The sequence below is a fragment of the Sus scrofa genome, chromosome 2 (genome assembly GCF_000003025.6).
Source record: "Sus scrofa isolate TJ Tabasco breed Duroc chromosome 2, Sscrofa11.1, whole genome shotgun sequence".
Classification (NCBI taxonomy): domain Eukaryota; kingdom Metazoa; phylum Chordata; class Mammalia; order Artiodactyla; family Suidae; genus Sus; species Sus scrofa.
The window spans coordinates 130,025,627-130,050,280 of record NC_010444.4 but is presented as its reverse complement, the minus strand read 5'-3'; the positions used below and the strand labels follow the sequence as shown (position 1 = coordinate 130,050,280).

General features: G+C 44.5%; 2 protein-coding genes across 2 annotated transcripts in view; one reads left to right on the top strand and one right to left on the bottom strand.

Annotated features, from left to right (window-relative positions):
* LOC102161210 (translation initiation factor IF-2-like) lies at window positions 5,505-24,360 on the bottom strand. Its single transcript, XM_021085157.1, has 6 exons — window positions 24,061-24,360; window positions 23,846-24,000; window positions 23,358-23,685; window positions 16,114-16,198; window positions 15,018-15,100; window positions 5,505-6,118 (listed from the first exon to the last, which is right to left on the bottom strand). Exons 1-6 carry the CDS (start codon window positions 24,358-24,360, stop codon window positions 5,981-5,983), a joined length of 1,089 nt encoding a protein of 362 aa, XP_020940816.1. The 3' UTR covers window positions 5,505-5,980.
* Window positions 23,901-24,654, top strand: part of MARCH3 (membrane associated ring-CH-type finger 3) — a 145,330-nt gene continuing 144,576 nt past the window's right edge. Inside the window, 1 exon segment of the mRNA NM_001244831.1 lies at window positions 23,901-24,118. The gene's annotated coding sequence lies outside the window, so the exon portion shown is untranslated.

The window sequence follows — 24,654 nt, the reverse complement described above, 5'->3', positions numbered from 1 at the left end:
AAATAGTCTTCACCATTTTATATAAAGCATTAAAAATGTAGTTGTGTACTCTTATTTAGTCGAGTTCAGCCAACAGACAATATATTCATTTAAAAACAAAACTGCCCTTTTCTCTTAAAACCACACGATTGCAGTTTCATCTATAATGAAATTCTTTTGTGAACTATTTCAGTGACTTTGGATATTGTGAGTCACTTGGCTAGATCGTTATTTTATCAGTATGAGGTAAGTCTTAGAAATTAAAGAATTTTATACCTGGCCAACCTTATTCATGCTTAGTCCCACCGGCCTCATTTTATACTTGAAGAGGACTCTGAGCCTCAGAGAAGTTCAGGAAGTTAGCCTAAGATCACACAGCCAGTCAGCTGGCAGACCAGGTCTTGTCACCCACCCCAAATTTCTAGTCCTACATGGGCTCACTGCGGGGGCCTTGGGTTATCTCACACAGAGCATCCTTAACCATTTTGAGTCCAATACAAATTAAGAAACAACTTTAGGAGTTCCCGTCGTGGCGCAGCGGTTAACGAATCCAACTAGGAACCATGAGGTTGCGGGTTCGGTCCCTGCCCTTGCTCAGTGGGTTAACAATCCGGCATTGCCGTAAGCTGTGGTGTAGGTTGCAGACGGCTCGGATCCTGCGTTGCTGTGGCTCTGGCGTAGGCCGGTGGCTACAGCTCCGATTCGACCCCTAGCCTGGGAACCTCCATATGCCGCGGGAGCAGCCCAAGAAATGGCAAAAAGACAAAAAAAAAAAAAAGAAACAACTTTAAAAGCCTTCCAAAATAACAATGGGGGGGGGGTCTTACAGTTGAAAACAAGTGTTTCTAATTTACAGATTTTTAGAACACATCTTATTTGATTTTATCAATATGCATTGAACCCTGTGGTAAGCAAAATTTTAGGATGATCTCAATGAACCTTCACCCTTCTACTGAATATGGGTGGAACTTATGGATATGATGGAATTTTCCTACTGTGAGTATGTTACATTATAGGGCAAAAGGAGAAAGAGTGGGCATGATCTCATCAGAAGAACCCTTTAAAAGCAGAGAGTGCTTTGTGGCTGCAGAAGAAATCAAAGAGATGTGTTTCAACAGCCTAGAAGGAAGCAAACATCACTGTTGTGAACTGCCAACAAGGCAAGAAACCAGGCAACCTCTAGGAGCTGAGAGTAGTTCCCGGACAACAGCTAGCAGGGCCATGGGACACTGGTCCTATACCTTCAAGAAGATGAATCCTGTCAACAATCAGATGCCGAGAAGAGGTTCTGAGCCCCAGGTGAGAACCACAGTCCTGGTTTACACCTTGGGTTCAGCTCAGTGAGACTTGGATCAGAGAATCCAGCCACACCATGCCTAGACCTCTGATCTAAAGACACTGTGAGATAATAAATGTGTGTTGTTTCAAGCTGCTCAGTTTGTGGTGATTTGTTACGCAGCAATAGAAGCTAACAGAAGTCCTTCCACTGAAGCACAATGATAGGTGGTGAAAGCACAAAAATGAATAAGGCACAGTCCTTGTGTTAGAGACACTCGCTATCTAGGGAACAGGGAGAGGCAAGTTGATAAAGTACCCGAATGCGCCGCTACACGAGCTGGAGCTGAGACATGTACAAAGTGGTTCAGAAGCCAGAGGGGGAAAGTGGCAGGAAGCTTCACAGAAAGTTCGACTTAAGTTATGTGAAGAATTAAAGCGTGTGGAAGGGCATTGAGAAAATGGTGGGTGGTCCTGTGTGGCTGCAGTGACAGGGAGGAGAGGGCAGGACAGGAGACTGACAGCATAGACTGGGATCCCCTCTGTGAAGGACCTGAGGTAACATGATTTTCCCTGCAGCCACATCCTCCCTTACTTCCCACCCTCATCCAGAGGCAGCCCTTCTGGCTCCCGATTCCTTAGAGTATCTGGCCTCTCTACTCCAGTCCTTCTCAGTCCACTAGTCCTCAAGCGTGCTAAGCTCAGATGTCCCCCTAGTAGCCCCCACGTCTTCAATGCAACCAGGGGCGAGGGTGCCACAGACAGCATCGCCCTCTCGTGTGTCTGGGCACCCTGCCTTCCTTCCTTCCTGCTCCAGGCAGCTTGAAAGCTACATGATCCATGTCCTAGTTTCAAGGTCTGATCCAAGAGTTTCAGGGTCGGCTGAGCAAAGAGGGAGAGAATCCACTGGTTCCCTTCAACATCAGGGCTGGCCAGAGACCCCGGAGCTTTGCTCCTTTGGAGCATTTCTTGCCAGAGTATAACCACATGGTCAGGGGTGTACAGGATGTACAGGGACTTCATCCAAGCAACACAGTTCTGATGCTAGCAAACAAAAATCCACCATATACTTTTAGGACGTTAAAAGTCAAGTGTTGGCTGAAGCACCAAGACACACTAGGTGCTACATCCAAAGGAAACCTCCGATCACATAAGGACTGTTACAGACTCGGGAGAGGAAGTTTGGCGCATGTTTTTAAAGAAAGATATGCACTCGCTTCCTACCAAAGTAAAATGTTAGGGTCAAGTAATGTCAAGAAAAAAGGACATGAGTGGGACTCATCAGAAAGCCTCACGTACGTCTCTGGGTGGGAAGAACTCAGTGGTCTGGCTCCCTCCTGGGAAATCAAGTGAAAGACAAGCTCACAGCTACGTCGGGGGCAGAGTGAAGGAGAGTGGCTGCTGCCTTGTGTCTGTCCAAGGAAAAGGGGGTGTGTGGGCGTGTGTGTCCGTGTGGGCGAGGGTGTGTGCATGGCGCTACTTGGATCAGATAGCTGCCAAGCCTGCAAGAGCGCTGCCTGGGGGGGAGTCTTGGGTGCAGGCCGGCCTCGGAAGAGGTGAAGCAGAGGGAGAAGGCTGGTTCCTGTGGGCCGAGGAAGCAAACGCCTGCTCAAATGGAGAGCACACATGCCTGACTCAAGGGAATGGCAGGCAAGACGTCACTAGCTAGGAGCCCAGTCTCCTAAGAACCTGTGAAACGTGGTCTGCTCTCAATGTCTGCCAGGCCCGGAAAGCTGGAGGCTATCCTGCAATGTCACCATTCAAAAGCCCACACTCCTGCTCCTCCCCACGCCTCCCACCCTGTCCCACTCTAGCCCCAGAAGGATCAGAAGCCGGCAGGAGCAAGAGAGAAAGAACTTCCCCTTCCACAGCTGCCCCTGCATACGGCTTCGCACTGGGATAAGGGAATGACAGTTTTAAATCACGTTCCAAGTTGCATAACACAGAAATAGACACTCAACACAATTTAGAGTGACCACGGACTTTCTGCTGCCTGAGAATGCTCAAAATGGTTCTGACCCTATCTAGTTTTTATTTTATCCTAAACAGAGTGAGCGACCACCCAGTGAGTACATTTTCTAGGGATAGTGGAAGATATAAATAAAAATGCTGCCTAATTTTACCCCATATTCAGAACATTGATTCCATGTGCCTAGTATTGTTTTCTACCTATAGATCTTCGATGAATTTAACTATTCTTATTTGAGAAAGGAACATGGTCATGTGACCAACAATCCTGGAGCGTCTCAGTAATCCCTCTGGCTCCAACAGCTGGCAAATCGAAAGGCAGCTATTTAGAAACATGTCATCTAAAAAGGTGGTTTGATTATCGCACTGTTGATAAGCATCAGACAATGTTATATCACTTATTATAGTCATTTTCCTATATTTGTGGCAGCAATTAGTTTTCCTGTCTAAAATTACATTTAGGGATCAATTTAGTTTTAAATAAAGACTGATTTTGACATAAGAAGCTCATAATATTCTCCCACTCCCAAAGGAAATAGTGATATAACCTCTCTTTTTTTTCCCCTAAGCTAATGCTTTAAAAAAAAAAAAAAGTCAAATTAACATTGAGTTTGGTCTGCGTGTTGCTTTCTTCCAGATGTCTCATCATAACACTGTAAGACTTTCTGGAACACACAACCCTTTGGCCAATATACGAAGGAAGCAAGGGTTCAATCAAATTAGGGTTGTTTTGTGTGTTGACTTATAATAACACCTCGACTCATGGAAGTCTGACAATAGGAATCAAAGGAGGGTAGGGGCTCAGGAAGTGCTCTTAAAGAACCATAGAAGGGATTGAACGTACCACACGACAATTATAATGAGCACTGCCATATGTCACATATGGAAGTTGCTGAGAGTAAATCCTAAGAGTTCTCGGCACAAGAAAAACGCTTTTTTGGTCTATTTCTTTAATTTTGTATTATATGAGATGATGGATAGTCATGAAACTTATGGTAATCCCTTTATGATTGTGTAATCAAATTATTATGCTATACACCTTTAACAGTGCTATATGTCAATAATAGCTCCATGAAGCTGGAAAAATAAAATCGGCCATTGGATTAATACAAAGTTTTAAAAATTCAATTAAACAGAAATGGTAAATTTCAAAAAAAAGAAAAAGAACCCCAGAAACTGAGGCAGTAGCCTGCGCACAGTGCCTCAGCTTCTTTCTTCCTCTGTTCTCTTCCCGTCACCAGCCCCTGCTTTACTCACAGTCTCTGCTCTCTCATAACTGCAGCTTGCTCACGTCCCTCGTTCTGTTGAGCAATGTGGTGATCCTAGTCCCTCAGCTTCTCTATTCTGAAACTCCAAAGGAGGATTTTTTTTTTAATTCAGAAAAATAATATATTTATACTAATTTACTGCCTGACACACTTCATTTTCCCAAACATTTTGTGGCTCAATAGGTTTTTTTTCTTTTCCATTTGTTTATTATTATTTTTTAATAGGTATTTCCCCAATACAATTTTTTTTTCGATTGTACAGCATGGTGACCCAGTTACACATACAGGTATACATTCTATTTTTGCACACATCGCTTCTCGGCCTTTTGGCTAAAATCAAGTGTATTTTTGCACATTATCATGTTCCATCATAAGTGCCTAGACATAGTTCCCAGGGCTACAAAGCAGGATCTCATTGCTAATCCATTCCAAAGGCAATAGTTTGCATCCATTAACCCCAAGCTCCCAATCCACCCACCCCTTCCCCTCCCCCTTGGCAACTACAAGTCTATTCTTCAAGCCCATGATTTTCTTTTCTGTGGAAAGGTTCATTTGTGCCATGTATTAGATTCCAGATATAAGCGATATCATATGGTATTTGTCTTTCTCTTTCTGACTTACTTCACTCAGGATGAGAATCTCTAGTTCCATCCATGTTGCTGCAAATGGCATTATGTCATCTTTTTTATGGCTGAGTAGTATTCCATTGTGTATATACAGCACATCTTCCTAATCCAATCATCTGTCAATGGACATTTGGGTTGTTTCCCTGTCATGGCTATTGTGAATAGTGCTGCAATGAACATGCGGGTGCATGTGTCTTTTTAAGGCGAGTTTTGTCCAGATATATGTCCAAGAGTGGGGTTGCTGGGTCATATGGTAGTTCTATGTATAGATTTCTAAGGTATCTCCTTACTGATCTCCATAGTGGCTGTACCAGCTTACATTCCCACCAACAGTGCAGGAAAGTTCCCCCTCCAGCATTTGTTATTTATGAACTTATTAATGATGGCCATACTGACTGGTGTGAGGTGGTATCTCATGGTAGTTTTGATTTGCATTTCTCTAATAATCAGGGATGTTGAGCATTTTTTCATGTACTTGTTGGCCATCTGTACAACTTCCCAAAGGATGAACTTTACTCAGCTTGTATTTTACAACCAGCCACCCAAGTCACATGTTGGCTGATCAAGCCTACAGGAAGAGCCACCCTTGGATCAGGCACCCACCCCTGGCCCAATCAGTGATGGGGACCAGGATCATGTGGTATGCAAATCATAGTTACTCCCACCCAGCAGAGACGGAAAGCATGGCTGGAAATGACCAGCAACTGTGGTACACATCCAGAAAGTTTATGAGCACATCATTCTACCACATTCAAGAGAAGTCAAGAGGAACAGTTTGGTAAGTTCATTTATCTCCTACTCAAGCAAGTGAGGAGGGACTTGAACCAGAATGGGAGTTAGACAGAAAGAGATGTCAGGAGATATTTAGGAGTCAGGATGACAAAACTTTGCAACTGACTGGAGGTGGAGGGGGAAGACTGAAGAGGAGAAAAGTATGAATTCTGGGATGACTCCAAGTCTTCTTGCTGTGACTATTAAGTAGATCCTGGTGCCGAGCGTTCCCTGAGAGAGAATGACAGGAAGGGGGGTTAGTTTTTGGTTGTACTTGGTAGATAGGAAAGATGGGACATGGGGAATTTGCCATGTTTGTGGGACAGCCAGGTAAAGATTAAAGTTGGAAGTTCAAATCAGGAGTCTGGGCTTGAGAAAAAGATTGCAGAGGCCCCAGAATATGGCTGAAACGGCATCTACCTGGCATATAAATACGGATACAGACTAGGACCAAGTCCTAGAAGGAATACCAATCTTAACTGCATAGGGAGAGGAAGGGCCACTGAAGGAAAACAGGACTGAGAAGTGATAGAAGTAGGAGTGGGAAAGTTCATCCAATTTATATTATTCAGTGTCTTTCATCATTTGATGGTGGGGGGGACTGTGCCAAGCACTGGGGATAGAGCAGCAAATGAGATAGGCAAGGTTTCTCCTGAGGAGATTGAGTTCTAGAGAGACAGACAATAAAAATATCACAATAAAAATAATGAAATAAAGTAAGCAACACTGTAAAGTCAGAGGAGGAGTTATTCTCAGTCACTGACATTATCAAACATCAACCAAGCTAGGATATGGATTGAAAAGAAGACACCGGATTTGAAAATTAGGAAATCGACACTGGGGTAGGCTGCATAGTGGTCCCCAAAACATCCAGTATCAAACCCTTGGAACCTGTGAATGTAACCTAATATGAAAAAGGGACTTTGCAGACACAATTAAGGATCTTGAGATGAGGAAATTATGATAGATTATCCAGGCGGGTTCTAAATGTATCCCCGAGCATCCTCATAAAAGGGAGATAGAGGTAGATTTGACTTGAGGAACTGGGAAATGTGACAATGGAAGCAAGAGGTTGGAGTGATGCTAGAAGGGGGCCCTGAGCCAAGGAACACAAGTGGCCTCTAGAAAAAGCAAAGAAACAGATTCTGCCCTAGAGCCTTCACAAGGAGCAAGCCCTGCCAACATCCTGACTTCAGCCCAGTGAAAGTGATTTCAGACTTCTGGCCTACAGAACTATCAGAGAATAAACTTGTATTGTTTTAAGCCATCAGGTTTGTGCTCATTGTTACAGCAGCAATAAGAAACTAAAGCAAAAGGTAATTGACCTTACTGAGAACATTTTTGGTGGGGAGAAGGAAGAAGATGTAGACAAAAAGAAAACTGCATGTGGATGATGAGTGAGAGGTTCAGAAGACATAGTAGAGTATCTATTTTCCGGGAGGTTTTCAAATATATCTCATTTGACCCTCTAAGTGAAAACATCAAAAAAGAGCTGGAGACCTGATTAACTGATCAGCTCAAATCTCCAAAATGGTGAGGAGTGTTGGTGAAGTACCATAACCTTTAACCTATCTTAGATGAGCTAAGCAACTGAGCAGCAGAGTGCAGGGGCTTCTGGAGCAACCCTGACGATGGAGAGTAAACCATGGCAATCCATCCTAGTCCACAGACACACACCAGACCCCAGGCTCTTGTTCACCAATCAGAATACTTTGATTCTATGACCTAAAATCCTCTATCTGGCACAGATCTTATCTCTCCATTGACAAAAAAACCCCATGCCAACAGAGAAAGGCCTCATCTGGCCATTAATTTAGGCAGTGATGCTTTGCATTTTATCTCCTCTCTCAGGTTCAAAAGAGGAGAAGCATTGTGGCTTTGGATGACTACCAAAACCACAGTACTTCTAAATTCTGAAGTTCAAAAGAGTATATAGCTTTGGGGAAAGGGGAAAATATTAAAAATCATATAAAAGAGGAGTTCCTGTTGTGGCTCAGTGGTAACAAACCTGATGAGTATCCATGCCGCTTTGATCCCTGGCCCCGCTCAGTGGGTTAAAGATCTGGTGTTGCCGTGAGCTGTAGTGTAGGTCGCAGACACAGCTCGGATCTGGCATTGCTGTGGCTATGGCTGTGGCCAGCGGCTATAGCTCTGATTCAACCCCTAGCCTGGGAACTTCCATGTGCCTTGGGTGCGGCCCTAAAAAGAAAAAAAAAAATTATACAAAAGATGTAGAACAATTCACAGGAGCAGTGCCAGCCAAAAGATTAGACACAAGAAGAAAAATCCAGCAAAGACATCCTTCCTCATGCCAAAATGTTATATTTGAAATATTCCTAATGGAAAGTAACAGGGTATGCAGCATAACACTGATTGGAGCTTTTCTTAATGACTAAGACACATGAAAAAGTAGAAAGGCTTTTAAAGTTAAAGCCAAGTTCAGCCTGTGAACTCATTATGCTACTCACAATGCACCAATGTGACTGGACTCCCCTGAGAAACCCTGATGGCCTTACTGCAGCACTGCACTGCACAAACCCCAGCCATGATCCAGCATCCTCCCAACAAGATCAACCCATGCTCTGCCCCCCAGAGTAGGAAAAAGGGAAACAAATCATAAACGAGAGTGAAACTGTACAACTACGTCATGGGACTAGGTTAACCATCAGATAGGAACTCCCTTATTCCCATCCCAGGAAATAGGACAACCTATTTCTTCACTAGGTAAGGAAGGCGTTATTGCACGTTCTTTGTTAGGATTTAATGTCAAGAAGAGAAATTGGGCATCTATTCATAATCTAGGTAAAAAAGAGGCATTAGAAATTGGGAAAGAATTGCCAGAGGAGGTAAGGTTTAGGAATTAACTCCACTTGTCCCTATGTTTTCTTTGTAAAGTTATCTTCCAAGTAAGGCCAGCCCCACTCTTTTAAGGTTGGAGGAGATTAAGACATTCAGAAACCGCAGTTTGTGGGATTTATTCCCATTGTGATTGCTGACTTCTAGTATCAGCCTTTTGTTCTGCATGACAGCTTTCGTCTTGCAAACTAGCAAGATTCCTGAATTTGGCAAGGAGCCTGCTCTGTGAAGCATTTTCAAGTTAGAGTTTTTAGCAATGTCACATTTCTCTAAGCCAGTAGTAAAGAAAAGGTTAAGAGGGCAAAGGATGCCACTGAATTCTTACTTAAGAGCACAAAACAACATCCTAGCTGGCAGGTGCAGGCCAACACAGCCAGGGTGATCATGACCTTTGAGTTACAGAAGTTTTTTTTTTTTTTTTTTCCCCCTTCCTAGCTTTTTAGGGCCTCATCAGCAACACAGGGAAGTTCCCAGGCTAAGGGTCAAATCGGAGCTGTAGCTACCAGGCTATATAGCACAGCCATAGCAACGCGGGGTCCAATCTGTGACTGCAGCCTACACCACAGTTCACGGCAATGCCAGATCCTTAACCCACTGAGGAAGGCCAGGGATTGAACCCTTGTCTTCATGGATCCTACTGCGATTCATTACCGTTGAGCCATGATGGGAACTCCGAAAAGTATTTTTTAAATCTCCTTACCTTACCAAGTAACTTTGGTTGGGGAGGGGGGTTGTTTGTTTTTTACCCAGTAACTTTGATAGATAAAACACGATTGAGAGATCACCCCCCCCCTTTTTGCTCTATTCATTTAAAGTGGTGTTTTCTATTTGTATACAGGCAACTACATGAAAAATTTCTGCTACGGTATTTTATTTCTTAATATGTTTTTAGCCTATGCCCAAGGTGAGGTCAAAGGAGGCCTTCAAGAGAAATAAACGACACTACAATCACCCTTAAGTAAATTTTCCAGGAGGAGGAAGGAAGAGCAGAAGAGATGATTACAAATACTTAGGAAGAAGCATCACTTTGCCAATGGTGCAGAGCCTACAATTATGTGCAATTCCCTACTTAGACTTTTTAGTTATGCTGAATATTGAAAAAACCTAAGTGATGAGGAGGAGAAAAAAGCAAGGAGGAAATTTAAGCATTCAATGTAAGGCGTTCATTTAAATCGAGACAGCTCCTCACCATAAGGGGGCAGTTAAGAGTCTGAAAATCCTGCTAGTATACTTTTGTCAAATATTTTTTGTTTTAAACCATGAATGTGGAATCCTTTTAAATCTTCCATATTATTTTGAAGTAAAGAATGGTCCCTCCTGCTCACAAAACATGGATATTTTTTAATGTTCTAACTTGTTTTGTATATATGAAAAAGATAAATCTTCAACCCTTGCAAGGAAATCTTTTTCCTCCCTGAAAAATCCCTAACATGATCCTAGTCTATCACTGACGGCACCATCAGATAAGCAGACGTGCCTTGCTTGGTTAGAAGCGTGCTGTGATTTTCAGCAAGGATGAGAATGTGGTTAGAGACCCGACTGAGACAAGTTCGGGGCACGTTACAAATTCTTTTTGGTTCTGTCTTGAAGGTGTCCGCTGAAGCCCCAGTTTAACTGTGTGACTCATTCAAGACTGACATCCTCCCAAATCAGGTGTCTTAGGGAGGGAAGAGAGGAGGGCTTTGGGACTTGGGCTTCAGCAGGAGGCAGGAAAATTCAAGACCAGATGGCTTCAGGGCTTTGACTCTTCAGATTCCTAGGGTTTTCTCCACCCCTCAAACTGGAAATGAGTTTGTACCAGAATTGGTGCTCTGGGGAGGGGGAGGCAAATCTGAACATAGGTAAACCACAAAAACATTCAGAGGCATCAGAAAATGTAGCTTGAGTAATGTATACATGTAAGGATAACTTGATCCCCTTGCTGTACAGTGGGAAAATAAAAATAAAAAAAAAAAGAAAGAAAGAAAATGTAGCTTGAGATCCCACAAAGCCCAGATTTTTTGTTTGTTTCTTTTCATCATTTATAAATAAAACACGGAACAAATGATGGGAAATAATAGTTACACTACCTAGAGTTACATAGCATTTTCTATGCTCCTTCAACTTTTACTTCTAAAATATATAGCTTTTACAATCTTCCCTTTCACAAGACCTGGGATATATAAACAGGTATTATTATCCTTATTGTTGAGATGAGAACAGGGAGACCCAGAAAGAGGAAGTGGCCTCCATCAGGTCATGCACTGAGTCAACGGCAGGCCAAGGAAGAACACGGACTTCTGCTCTCCTTTAATCCAGAACATTCACCCTACTGGCTTTAAGCGTCCCTTTCCTTGTCTTTCTTGGGTGGTTCTCTTTTGAACGTAATCCGTCACCAACTATGGAGTGAAGATGGATCCACGTTCAGAGGTGCAGAGAACTGGTGTTTAAAATTCCCCCAGGGGGCCTGTTTCCATTGCTTACCTGCAAAGTCAGCGTCTGAACATGTGATGGAAGTCCCTTAGAGGCATCTGCTGGGATTCCTCCCACCAGAGACTTCTGTAATTAGCTCTGCAACAACTGTGATGGAACACAGCTAGTTGCAGTCATTCTTCACTGACAGGCACAGATAAGAGCCACATCTCAGCAAGTGGTATTCTAAACGGTGTTCCCTGCTTGGTTAAACTCATGTAAAGGCCCTTATCAGAAAGGCTGTTCTCCAACTCGGCTAGCAGCAGGCAGTGTCACTGCAACACCTTCCAAAGCCCCCCAAGGAGGGCACGACAGATCCCCAGTGAGCATAATATTAGGCAGTGGCAGGAGACTTTGTCTGTTTTGACCTCGCCCAGGAACTGGCAGCCCCTCCCTCTAATGGAAAACATAGGTGTGGCCTCTGCAAGATTATGAGGAAAAGCAGTCTCTGTCTTCCTGATCCTTCGGACTCCCACGGCTTCAGATCTTCCCTGTAAGAACTTGTGTAAATGAAAGGTCGTTCCATGGTGTGGAACATTCAGCCTATGCTTTCCAGAGCCTGTGCTCTTATCAGAAGCAAAACAAAATGCTGCTTACAAACACCTGCTGATGAGGACCCAGCCAAGAGGGAGCGTGGGTGTTGGATGGGAGGTGTTGCCCTGGCAGTAAATCCAAGTTGCTCACACCAAAGGAAGTGTTTCTAGGGAAGCTATCTGAGCAAGAGGTAAATACTTAGTCATTCGGCAGGCTATAAATGACTGCTTCATCTCCAACAAGGAGGGGTCTGATTTCAAAGAGCTCAAAAAATGGGGGGATAGCATTTCCTCCACTCCACCCTTTATTCACAATATACATTCCTTTGTTAAGAAATGTAAGAGTCTCTGTAATCAAACGCTTGTTGACAAAGTGTTAAAGAGCCATAATTTGGCTGCTTGGTATGATTTCAACAATGGGTTTTACATTATGATTTTAAATAACTTAATGAAAAAGGACCCAAATCCCTCTGTGGTCTAAAATACCCTTCTGGAGTTCCCATCGTGGCTCAGTGGTTAACGAATCTGACTAGGAACCATAAGGCTGCTGTGGCTCTGGCATAGGCCAGGGACTACAGCTTCGATGACACCCCTAGCCTGGGAACCTCCATATGCCGCGGGTGTGGCCCTCAAAAAGACCCCCCCCCAAAATACCCTCTGTATATACCCTGTGCCGTTTCACCTACTCCCCAGTGTGACAAAATTTTTTAATTCTACTTCTTAAATGTTTCCTCAAATCTGTCCTCCTGCTTCAGCGCTCAATGCTGTTGTCATAGATGAGGGCTTCATCATCTTTTGCCTGTACACTAGCCTAGCCTCCTAAACCATCTCCCCACTCACTGCCATCCTACCCCACCTCCTAGCCACCTCATCACCACTGCCAATTATCCATCTGAATCATAGCCCTAATCAAACCACTTCCAAACCTATACGGTTGCACAAAAATGAAAACCAAACTACAGAACTTGGCATGGCAGTAAAAGCCCTGCATCTAGACCCCACCTGCTGTATCCTTCATGAATCCTAAACTTCATCTTTTCCAGAGAACTTGCCCTTGCATGAACGCACCATCACTTTGGCTCTTATCTTTGAGCACGACTTCCCTCCTTACAAAAATAACCTTTTTGACTTAGCTCAAATGCCATTTCCTCCAGGAAATTTTCCACCACTTTCTTTCAGTCCAAATTAATCACACCTTTCACCAAGTTCATAGAGCACTCCGTGTGTGTGTGTGTGTGTGTGTGTGTGTGTGTGTAATGTGTATGTATATATGCATGCAACACTTTAGCGAGAAATGATTCACATACCATACAATTTACACATTTAAAGTATATGATTTAGTAATTTTTTTGGAAGTCACGGAGCTGTGCAACCATCACCAAAACTTTAAAACACTTTAATCACCACCAAAAAAATTCCTGTACCCACTAACAGTTCCATCCTATCCTCCCCACACCAACAACCAGCCCCAGGCAACCACTAATCTAGCTTCCATTTTTTATCTCTACAGATTTGCCTAGTCAAGACATTTTATATAAATGGAATCATACAACTTGTGGTTGTGACCAGCTTCTTTGATTTAGCATAATTTTTTCAAAGTTCGTCCTTGTTGTACCATGTATCGCACTTCTTTCCATTTTTATTGTTGAATAACAGTCTGTTGTATAGATATACTACATTTTATGTGTTTATCAACTGATGGACATTTGGGTTGTTTCAATTTTTTTAGCAATTACAAATAATGCCTTATATATACCTGGATTATCATTTAATATGTGCAGCTTAGTATTACAGGGTTTTGGTCTGTCTGGCCTGTGTCTGTTTTATCACTTGGTTATAAGCTCCTTGTGGACCAAGACCATTATTTTCACTCTATAATCTCCACACAGTAAGTATTCAATAAATGTTTGAAAAAGAGATGAAAGGGCAGATATATGGGTTCTTACTGTGCCAATTATCATACAAGGTACTCAGAATAAAAACGTTAGGGTGGACCGAAAAATAATCTACGAGTGGAGCCAGTAAGTTTACCCAGTAAATTATAACCTTCAAACATTGTCAGTTCTTAGGAGTTCCCACTGTGGTCTAGGAACCATGAGGTTGCAGGTTCGAGCCCTGGCCTCCCTCAGTGGGTTAAGGATCTGGCAATGCAGTGAGCTATGGTATAGGTCGCAGACATGGCTTGGATCTGGCATTGCTGTGGCTGTGGCCGGCAGGTGTAGCTCTGATTAGACCCCTAGCCTGGGCACCTCCACATGCCACAGGTGCAGCCATAAAAAGCAAAGAAAAAAAAAAAAACCCAAAAAACAAAAATAAACAAACAAACCACACCTTTCTTCCTAAACTGACTCCACAGTGTCTTGTTTTTAATTTTGGCTTGACAGAGGTTATTATTCTAATCAAGAGTAGTGGTTCTTAGCCTTGGCTGAGCATCAGACTCCCAGGGAGCTTTTTAAAGAGACAAATTATCTGGGTCCCATCTACCAGATTATGATTCTGTACTTTGGGTAGGGGCCCAGGTGCTTACATGTTCTAAAAGCTATAAAGATGTTTCTGATACACAGCCAGGTTCAAGAATTCCTATTTTGAAAGTTGCTCTGAGGTTAAAAAGAATTAATTTTACAGAGCAAGCATGAACACTTTACTCCTCAAGCATATTTTACTCATCCTGGGATCATGCCCACTAATACTAACCTAACATTTATAAGGCACTTTTTATTTGGAAAGAGCTTTGAAGTCATCTTTTATTAGCTAGGCTTGCATGCTGAGTGACCTTGTACAAATCACACGATCTCTTAGTGTCTTAAAATTTCCTCAAATGTAAACTGTAGGCGATAATACTGACCCACCCTCAAGGGGGACTGTGGGGACTAATGGGGACTGTAAAGCACTCAGCAAACATAAAAGTGTTACATGCATGCTTATTAGACAGATATGAAATCCTAGTCATAGCCTTTTAAAATGAGACAAATACCAAAATAAACTCTTAAATAAGACTTCCTGCAATCTTCATTGTCAACGAAAGATCCTTTCCCAGCACTAAAGCACAGCAATTTCCCCTTTTCACCAAGACTAATAAGCAGATATAAACCTGCAGTCACAAAGAAAGACAGAGCTAATGACGGCAGCCAATATATAAAACAGTCCTGAAACATAGTTTGTTAACCTTCTCATTTATCATTCATAATGCAATTAGAGATCATATCTATAAATACACTCTTCTGAAAAATATTCTTAGAAAACATTTGTGCGTGTTCACACAAGTCTTTAAGCTGATGCTACATACTCACTGTTGATGTGAAGCTTGTAGTTGTTTTCGACAGTGCTGATGGTTTATACATGGCTATATTTAGTCTCTTCTCGTCTCCCTGACCTGGCTGGAAGAATATATGGTCAAAATGAGACCTTGAGACGTGGCTCAAGGTAGGGGTGGATGAGAATGGGGAGGCAGAGGACGAGTCTCCAACCCTGGAATCAGAGGTGGGTCTCATAAGGATGATAACCCACAACTAAGGGCTCATTTGCACTATACTATCAGCATCTTAGAAAAGAGAGTCAGAAGCGAGTTAGAAAACAGGTATGGTTTTTTCTTTTTTTCCATTTTGCTCTGAAAGCGTGCCACAAAAATTTCAAGGGCCAGGTCCAATTACAGTGCATTTATAAATGAATGGTTTCTGTGACTCTGAATGAGAGGTAGTGCCCTCATGTCCACCATGCCCCATTTGAGCCAGGAATACTAAGCAAGCATGACCTTTTGGGAGCCACCTGACTTTGACCATGCTCTTTCCTCTTTGGGCTCCTGATGGTTTGGATTATAATTACAAGAGAAGCTGTATGCTTTGATTAAGCTCAGGACCTGCTAACAAATTACTTTCTATTAAACAAATATTTAGTGAATACTCATATCAATGGATAATACTGTGATGCTTACTATAGAGACCTACCAAGAGTTCCCTGCGAGGCTCACAAGGTTGCTATAACTCAATGAGCATGAATCCTTGAGTCAGAACAAGACCAACAACCTCCCCACAGAGACTCCGAGGGTTCGGTCAGCCGCCATACTGGTTTCCTGGGGACTCTTAGACTGGACTTCATCAGACACTGAGTTGAAATGTCATTTAACTTCCTACACGTCTCCCTACCTGTGATATTCAATTAGATCTCCATCAGAATTCAGAAGCTCCTATGGAAAGAGCCTCCATTCAGGAAGCCTACTGGTTGGGGAAATGATATGTTGTGCATTGTTTTTTAAATAAGGTTATTTCCAGCATGTTTCTACCTCAATAATCTTTGAGAATCTCAGCACTTCAGCTACACATCTTAAGGGGAGAAAGAGCCACGTAGGCTTCATTTCAATAGTTAGAAGAAATTAATGCTAATACATGCCTTCAATGGGATTCACTTGGTATCCTGAATACTTTCTTCCATCAATGTGGAAAATCCCCAGAAGTATGCATTGTGGATTTTTCCTCTGTAAAGAGATGCAAATGGTTACAATAAGTTATATGATTTCCTCTGAGTCTTTCAAAGTCCTGTTTCCTGCCTCAAAGTAAGCATCCCTGCTTTGCGGATCTAGAAATCAAGACACTATGAATTAGTTTCATCACTTTCCTCAGTGAAACACAGGCCACCACGTCTCAGCTCATTGCTTTCCTTGAAATCACAGGGAAAAGTCATGCATTTTAAGACAGGAGAAATCAGATACAATTTTCTGGTCTAGTGCTTGTTTTCCATATCTTTCACAGGGGATCGGAAGATACTAAGATCTGAGATGAAATTTAATCATCTTTACATGTTAGCTTTACTTTTCCTCTTTCAACTTCTTAAAACACACTCACACGCGCACGCGCACACACACACACACACACACACACACACACAAAACAAACATGACAAAACACTCAACCATTTATTCATGAATCTAAAACTTGGGTCATAAAATACAACCTGGGCAAAGCCAAACAAGGCACTAGAGGGTTGAGAGACAGGAGAATGTTGTGCATTATATCTTAGAATTTTTAAGTGCCCCATTTTGGTAGTTCCCATTGTCTTCATGTAGAAAGCCAGCACTGGCCTGTCACTCATGGTAGACATTTGCCCTCGAGGATGACTTTCCTGGCTGATCCTGGATAGATACTTTTCAAAGAAAACTCTTCCACAAAACCAGATCAATAAAAAGCACGTTATTTAACAGATGTTAAAATGTTTCACTTTTAATTTTTATGTCACCGAAACACCCACCCACCTCTGTAGAGTCTCTCTCTTTCTTTATAGAAAGTCAGCAGTCTGTTTCCTTTCTAAATATTTTTGGGTTAACAGTAATACTTCTCTCACTTGTATTTTAGTCCTGATGATTAAACGGTAAAAAGGCTAATGAGTAGCCTGTATCTGGAGAGAAAAAACTATGTTTTGATGGGCAAAAATCAAGCTGAGATGGAGACCTCACAGGGCACTAGGATAAATGGGTTAGGGTATATGCTAAGGGGAAGGGATGAGAGATCAAACTGACCAACTCCAGAAAGAGATTCCGCTTTAGTGGAAACACTAAGCTGAGGTCAGAGGTATTAAAGATACTGAGAAGAATAAAGTTATAAAAATGTAGACAGTCATCGTTAATTGTAGGGCAGAGAAAAGAGAGGGAACACACCCTTCGTCTTCCTTTTTAACGTCAGCTGACTTTAGACACAGAATAACTCACTTGTGAGGAAATTCACTTTATTTCTCTATTGACTTTTTATTGCTGGAAAGACAACGAGTTAGCACGAGGGGCACATTATTAGTTGGGCTTCCTGAGGACACTGTCCATAATCTGCACTCATTCTTCCCGTAAGTGCACAGCCTGGAGGAATTGAGGAGTGCTCCTTCCAAATTCCTCATCTGTCAGTTATTACCGACATGATCGTTTTTTCATCCACTTAAGAAGGAATAATAACATGTATCTTGTTGGAATGCTGTGAAGGTGAGCAAAACCGAAGTGTGGTAAAACACCTGGAGACTAAGCATATAATAACAGAGCTCAGACATGTTAGACTAATGAGTGAATGGGAGAAGTCGGAGAGGAGTCCAGCACTGCCCGCACGCCAAAATCTATATATTTAGCTAGAAATTCAGTGCCCTGGATAATCTGCTCCTTTCCACTCTTCAGCCCCTTTTCTACAACTGCCCTGCTATAGTCAAACATCCTCTAACACAACTTGAACTTGCCCATCTTTGTGTCTCTGTTACTCCCACCAGCTTCAGCCTCGATCTACTTGCCAAAATTCTATCTATCGCTCAAGAGTCTCAAATCTCACTGACTCCAGGAATCTTAGGGGACCCGCCTTCTCCTCCTCTAAACCCTTGTCCTTACCACCTAGATCACTCCAGAAGACATAATCCACCGACCATCTATTGCCCAGCAGACTGCAAGTTCCTGCAATGAAGGGGCTGTGTTTACAGTTTCCACCTCTGCACACCACCGACCATGGTGCCTTGCCAAGAGTAGGTGAATAGACTCATGATTGAATGAATGCATGATTTGTCACCCTGCCCCTGTGGTGCTCTTGGACAAAACACTTTGCCTCTTTCAGCCTCAGCTGCCTCAGCTGCGAACAAGGATAACAGCACGGATGTGCTCCCCAGGTGTGCTGTGAAGAATAAACCAATGACTGAAATGCCATTTGAAAAATGTAAAATGAAACGCTATATATAAATGTTACATAATCAAAATCATTTCCCTCTGTATTATGTTTTATTTGGCTTTATATCTTGGAATCCTTTGTGAGTTTCAGAATTCCACAGATGCAATACCATCCACATTAGCACCTAAATTCTCTTGGGTAATAAGCGATTGTGTGTATTATAGCTCACGGCTACTATTCCCTGGCATACTTACACATGAATCTGTCATAATTTGTGGTATTCATAATAACTAATGATAGAATTCATTTCTAAGGGATAATCTACTTTTTTTCCCTTCTCTGGCTAGCCAGTTATCATTCCTATATTGCTGCCTCGAGGGAATTAACTTCCATTAAACCCCCAAACCCAGACGATGAGCACACTGCTCAGAAGCTCAAATCTTTAGGACCTTATAACCTGAGACCTGGAAAGTGGTTTGGAGTTTTAAAGCACTTGCTTTCTATGGCCCTTTTTGTGCCAAATTCTGACCCCCTCATTTACTTTGTTGTAAATATTATATGCTACCAAGTGCTCACTGTAGCCTGATTTCCTAGGTGCCAGGAAAGGTTGGATTAGCCCACTCCACATGAAAGCAAGACAATGGTAGTTTAAAGTGCAATTTTCTTTCTTAGAATGTTCAAGAAAGAGGTTGCCTGTAGAAAAACACAAATTGTGGAATATTTCCAGTACCTATAAAAAGACTTTTCCTGCAGAGTAGGATATTATTCCTAGAATAGTCCTTCCACATAGATAAAAACAGAGGAAGAAGTGGCAGTGACATCATAAGGCCACAAGGGTCACGTGAGTCATTAGATGAAAAGGCTCAGAACAGTGCGGCAGCACAAAACAACTGCTCAATAAATATTAGAGATTGTTATTATTGGTCGAGGGCCCACTATCGGCCCGGCCCTGTCCCAAGAGTTACGCAGGGCTTCTTGTCTGAGACTCCTAACAAGTCAGTAAGAAAAACCTTACCAACCCTCCATCCCGACTCCCTCTAGCTCTGAGAAACAAAGCTATTTATCCAAGGTCTCAAAGTCAGGAAGCAATGGAAAGAAAATCCAACCCTTGGTCTATGGTGTTTACAGAGCCCGATTCTTTGTCCTTTTTCGAAGGAGCCTTACTGTTTCTACTTTTTACTTAAGTGGAGAGTCCATTTTTCCTCCCTGCACACATGAGCCTCCCTTCCCAATGTCTAATTCCTCAGTGGTACTCATTTTGTTATGAAGTTTTAAAATTGAGGCTCTTTGTTTTCTATCTCTTCTGGTGGACTTCTGACCAACATGTCTAATTTTCACACCAGGTCATTTTCCCATGAACATTTGAGTCTTCACTCAGACTGTACTTACACAGCAGCATCCCTTTTTAAGAAGTTCAACGTAGTTTTCCTTCTGGGGCATGTGTGAGGAAACACCGTGTTTTTGTGAAACAGAGGCTTCCATCCCCCACCCTCTTCTGTTATCCCATTTTTATTTCGTTGGATCTATGGCAATATAATTCTCATCTGGAACAGTGGCATAGTCATTATTCAAATGCAACGAGATATCACGGTTTTGTGGGTGGTACCACTCTGGCCACAGATATTATGGCAGAGTACTCTCTCCCTGTTATAAAAATAATACCTCCTAGTTTGGGTGTACAAACTGACACCAAACTTGAGTTTGCCAAAAACGCCTACATGCTATCTTGTTGTCTATACTGTGATTAATATTTCAAAGTGCCTTACCATTAGTTCTCTCTCCTATCTCTATGATACTAATCAGTAGTATCATTGCAGTTTCACAGATGGGACACTAAGGTACAGGAATGTTAATGGCTTGCCCAAGGTCTCAAAAGGAACTCATGGCAGAGCTGGTATTAGGATCTGCTGCTTCTAATCACATTTCTCTGCTAAGGTCTTCAGCTCAACTTGTTCAAATTCTGACTAATTTTCCAAGCTGAATAGATGCTGACAAAGGTGGTAGACATGAGAAAAGGGAAAAACACTATTCACTTAACCAAAGCTTCTAAAACATTTGGTAATCAAAGAAAAAAGGATTGTGAGGGCCGTTTTCCCTCGTTCCCATTTGTGGAATGAAAGGACAGTAATCCAATGAGATTCAAATGAATAGAAATTGCCGGCATAAAAAAGAATTGTTCAGGCCATGCTACTTTCCCATTTCCACACCATTCTGACCTTCTTTTCAGCAGGTGGTCCTGCTATAATTGCCATACATCCACAGTGTTGTATCACCATCGTCACAGGGTCCCCCTTACACAGATAAACATTGTGGATCCCGCCACTGCTGTTTTGTGGCCATGGAAGCAAGGGTAAACAGAGGGTAAGTGGCTCTCAGGAGCACTCACCACAGCAGCTACTCGGATTAGAACCCGTGGCTCCTATCAGTCACATCCTATTGAAATTTAGAAGGCTCCAAAACATTGTTTCGGTGTCAAAGGTGGGTGACAGTGCCTGAAAGCAAATTTGCTCCCCATCCACAAAGGAACCAGTCCTGCTTCCATGGTCCCACCTGCATCTTCTCAATTCCCAAGCCATTCCACAAACTTCATCCCTTTGAGGGAAAGAAAATTTCTTTTGGTGAAAAAGGGAGAACTAAACATGTGAGTTCCATATTCAGATTTATATGCATTTTTGTTTGTTTCATACATACAGAACTAGAATGAGTTCTTGGACAAGTAACAGATCAAATTTTCCCTTATAGAATATAGGGATAGCCTAAACTCACGAGATCATTAGGCAGAATGGCAACAAATGGAATAAGTTTGTGCCCGAGTGATAAGCTCCTGTCAAATATTAATTACAACAGAAGATGGTATAGAAATATGAATGTAATCTAGATGTGCTCTGTCTCTTCCAATGTCATCCATTCTCTAAAGGACAAAGAGACCAGTTATTTGTCCAGGAGCCCATGGACAGTAATGTCTGTAAGGAACAAATGGAAAACCTTGGATATTGGGACATGATAGTCACTTTAGGTCTAACTCATTTCACGAAAAGAAATTTCCTATTTCCTTTTTTCATCATCTACCATAAATACTAGATCAAGTACAGTCAAGAGCCAATATATGGCTCCTATTACGGAGGTGATTTTTATAATAATCATTAGCATCTGTGACAAAACTTCACAGGGTGTTAATCTGAACAAACACTGTTGGCAACCTTTTCCTCTACTCATATCCAGGAGTGGGGGGAAAAAAATCCAAGGAAATATATTTCCTCTTATCCCCCATCCTGACCTGAGCAGAGAGAGACCTGTTTCCATTCACGTGGTCTACATCTAATTCCTTGTGAGCAAAGGCCATCCTCCCAGGCCACTCCGCAGCATGCTAAGCAACTGCTGAAATTGAATGGAATAGGTTTCCTTGCCTGTACCAGTTCTTTGTTTCATTAGATGAGGAGGGATTTAAATATGCACAATTCCAGCATCATTAATCAGTCTCTCAGAGCCTATTAAGGACTGTCCAAACCTTGATTTTCTTGTCCCCCCAACATCCTGCCTTTCCCGATCGAGACAAAGAGCTGAGGTGACACCACTTGAAACTCGGTTTAGGCCAGAGCTCACCTCAGAACTGCACTCTTCCCTGCTAAAGGGACCATTTCACTCCTCCTCAGCCTTAGGCCTTTAGCCTTCCATCTTGCCAATGGTCCCTCATCAGAACCTACCCAGGAGAGGCGAGCTATCCACTATGCAGGTCCTTATGGGGGCCAGGCAGCCACTGAAATAACACCTGTGGAGGCCTATACTCACTCACATGAGATATCCTGAGGAGTTACCAATACTGAGTCTAAAACCTTTAGAGCTTCTGGGATTTGAAGGAAACTATGGTCAGTGATGGAGGTAAGTGTGAGGGCACCAGGGAGATTGACGTGTCTCCTGCCTTGCACACCTTCATCTTACTAACGTGGGTACATGGGTTGGGTGTCTACCTATGGCAGGTGCAGTTCCAGGCACACAGGGGCCGCTCTCACACACAGTTTACAGTCCAGAGCTTGCTAACATTCTAGGCCTCCACCTGGAAAGTAACACACCCCACTCTGCTTTTTGACTCTTTTTTGGTTTTTTGTCTTTTTGTTTTTTGTCATTTCTAGGGCCACTCCCACCGCATATGGAAGTTCCCAGGCTAGGGGTCTAATCGGAGCTGTAGCCACCAGCCTAAGCCAGAGCCACAGCTACACAGGATCAGAGCCGGGTCTGCGACCATCTACCACAGTTCACGGCAACGCCGGATCCTTAACCCACTGAGCAAGGCCAGGGATCGAACCCACAACCTAACGGTTCCTAGTCGGATTCGTTAACCACTGAGCCGCGACGGGAACTCCTGCTTTTTGACTCTTGACAATCCACAGTTCCGTATGCCTGTGTGCTGCAACCAAGGTAAAGGCTTATAACCCAGCCAAAGAGTTAATCCACCGACAAAAGGAGCAGCAGTGACCTGGCCGGCCATTAAGGGCAAAGCTCACAAAGCCTTCCTACGGGGCACTCAACCACGACTGACTCTGGGAGCTCAGGCTGCCCCCAGGCCCGCCACGACCAGGCTGGGGCCACTCTGAGCTAGGACTGGGAACTGACAAAGGGGAGGGAGCGAGAGAGTGCCGACTGCGGCGTTCCTTCCCGCGAAGACAGACGGTACTGGTCCCTCTGGCGGACCCCAGGGACAGCGGCGGGGAGAGCCACCGCTGCGGGAGCCAGCCCGCCGGTTCTCGTGGCCGAGCCACCTTTTCACTCTCGGGCTCTGCACAAGTGCTGGGGCGCCTTGGGTCGGGAAGGGAGCCGAGGCCCCTGGTCAGGTCCCCGCTGCCGGTGGTGTGAAGGGCAGTGATGAGAGGGCGTGTCGTCAACTTTCTGGGGGGCTGGCAGAGTTGGAGTTGTGTTTCGGAGGTAACCATCAGAACGCAATCAGAACCTTTCTGGGAGCCCAGAGCTCCCAGCTTCAGGCCCGGGCCTCCAGTCCTCTGGCCCGGGACTCACCCTCTTTGGCACCTGGTTTCCTCCGACCGCTGGACCTCCTTTGGGGCCGCCAAGTTCCGCACCTCCTGCAGGCGCCAGGGGTGGGCGGTGTCGGCCCAGTCTCGGTCCGCGTGGGGCTTGGGCTTCTCGCTCCACCGGGAGCCGACACGCGGAGACTCCGGCTGGCCCCTGGCCTCTCTCAGCCAGGGGTCTTCCGGGGCCGCCTCTTCGCTTCCAAGGCGTCGGGGGCCGGCCACAGCCGCCCCTACAGCACCAGCCTTGCGGCCCCAGCTCCTCACCCCAGCCAACTTCCCCGCCGCCGGCGCGTCTCTCCGCCAGCCTTCCGCTGCTGGCGATTGGACCGCGGCGGCGGGGCGGAGAAGGGCGCTCCTCACAGCCCGCGACACCCGCGGGCTCTGGCGCGCCACGATTGGCTGTGGACTCCGCCAGTCACGGGTTGAAGGGCGCCCCGCCCCGCGGGGCCGGCCCCGGGCTGACTCCGCCCTTACTGCTGCCCGGCCCCGCCTCCCTCGGAGCCCTGTCGCCTCAGCCCCGCTGTCCGGCTCATTCGCTGAGCGGGTCGGTGAATTGTCAGCGCGCTCCGGGCAGCTGCTGAGCCTGAGCCGGGGCTGCCGCCGAGCTTGACGTGCTCCCTCCGAGGTGCCTGCCCGAGCCAATGTGCTCCGGTTGGCTAGGGCGAGAGGTGTCGCCGGTTCGGGGCAACTTGAAATTCAGGATCCACAGCAGGGGCGTCGGTTTGCGATCGGGACTCGGCGATGAGGGTGAGTGGCCGCGCGCGAGGCGAGCGGCTCCTCTCGGCGCTGTTAGGCGAGCGGGGAGACTGGACGGGTCCTGCCGCGTGTCGATCTGTCCGTCGGAGCGTGGCGGCTGTGAAGAGGTCAGGGCTGCCGGGATTCACTCCTTGCGAGAATCCCCACACCCGAACATCTTGTTTCAGAGCGTCCCAACTCGGCCCGGGACGCGGCTGAGTGTTCGCAAGAACTTGGCGTGTTGTAATTGCCATCATTAGGTGGGGCCTGGGGACTCTTCCCCTGGCCCTCTGCGACGGCGACACGCGCGCTAGGGGCGGCCTTCGTGCCCAGCGGTGTGCGGATAGCAGTTCCTAGATGGCTTGAGGACAGGTTCCTGAAAAATCAACACGCGCAGGAGCCGGTGCGGCGAGATAACCGTGTCTGTTGTCTGATGCGTAGCCTGAGCCAGCGATCATAGGGGTCCGGGTGGGTCTTTAGGGGTGAGAGAACTTTAGTGACCAGCTAGATTCTGTACCAGGAGCTTCAGTGCTTTGCAATTATTGAAA

Coding starts and splice junctions, on each gene's coding strand:
- LOC102161210 (XM_021085157.1), bottom strand. CDS start 24,360: ATGGCAATTACAACACGCCAAGTTCTTGCGAACACTCAGCCGCGTCCC. Junction 16,199..23,357: donor GAAACCAGGTGCCAAAGAGG/GTGAGTCCCGGG, acceptor ATCTCTTTACAG/AGGAAAAATCCACAATGCAT. Junction 15,101..16,113: donor CCAAGTGAATCCCATTGAAG/GCATGTATTAGC, acceptor TCTTCCAGCCAG/GTCAGGGAGACGAGAAGAGA.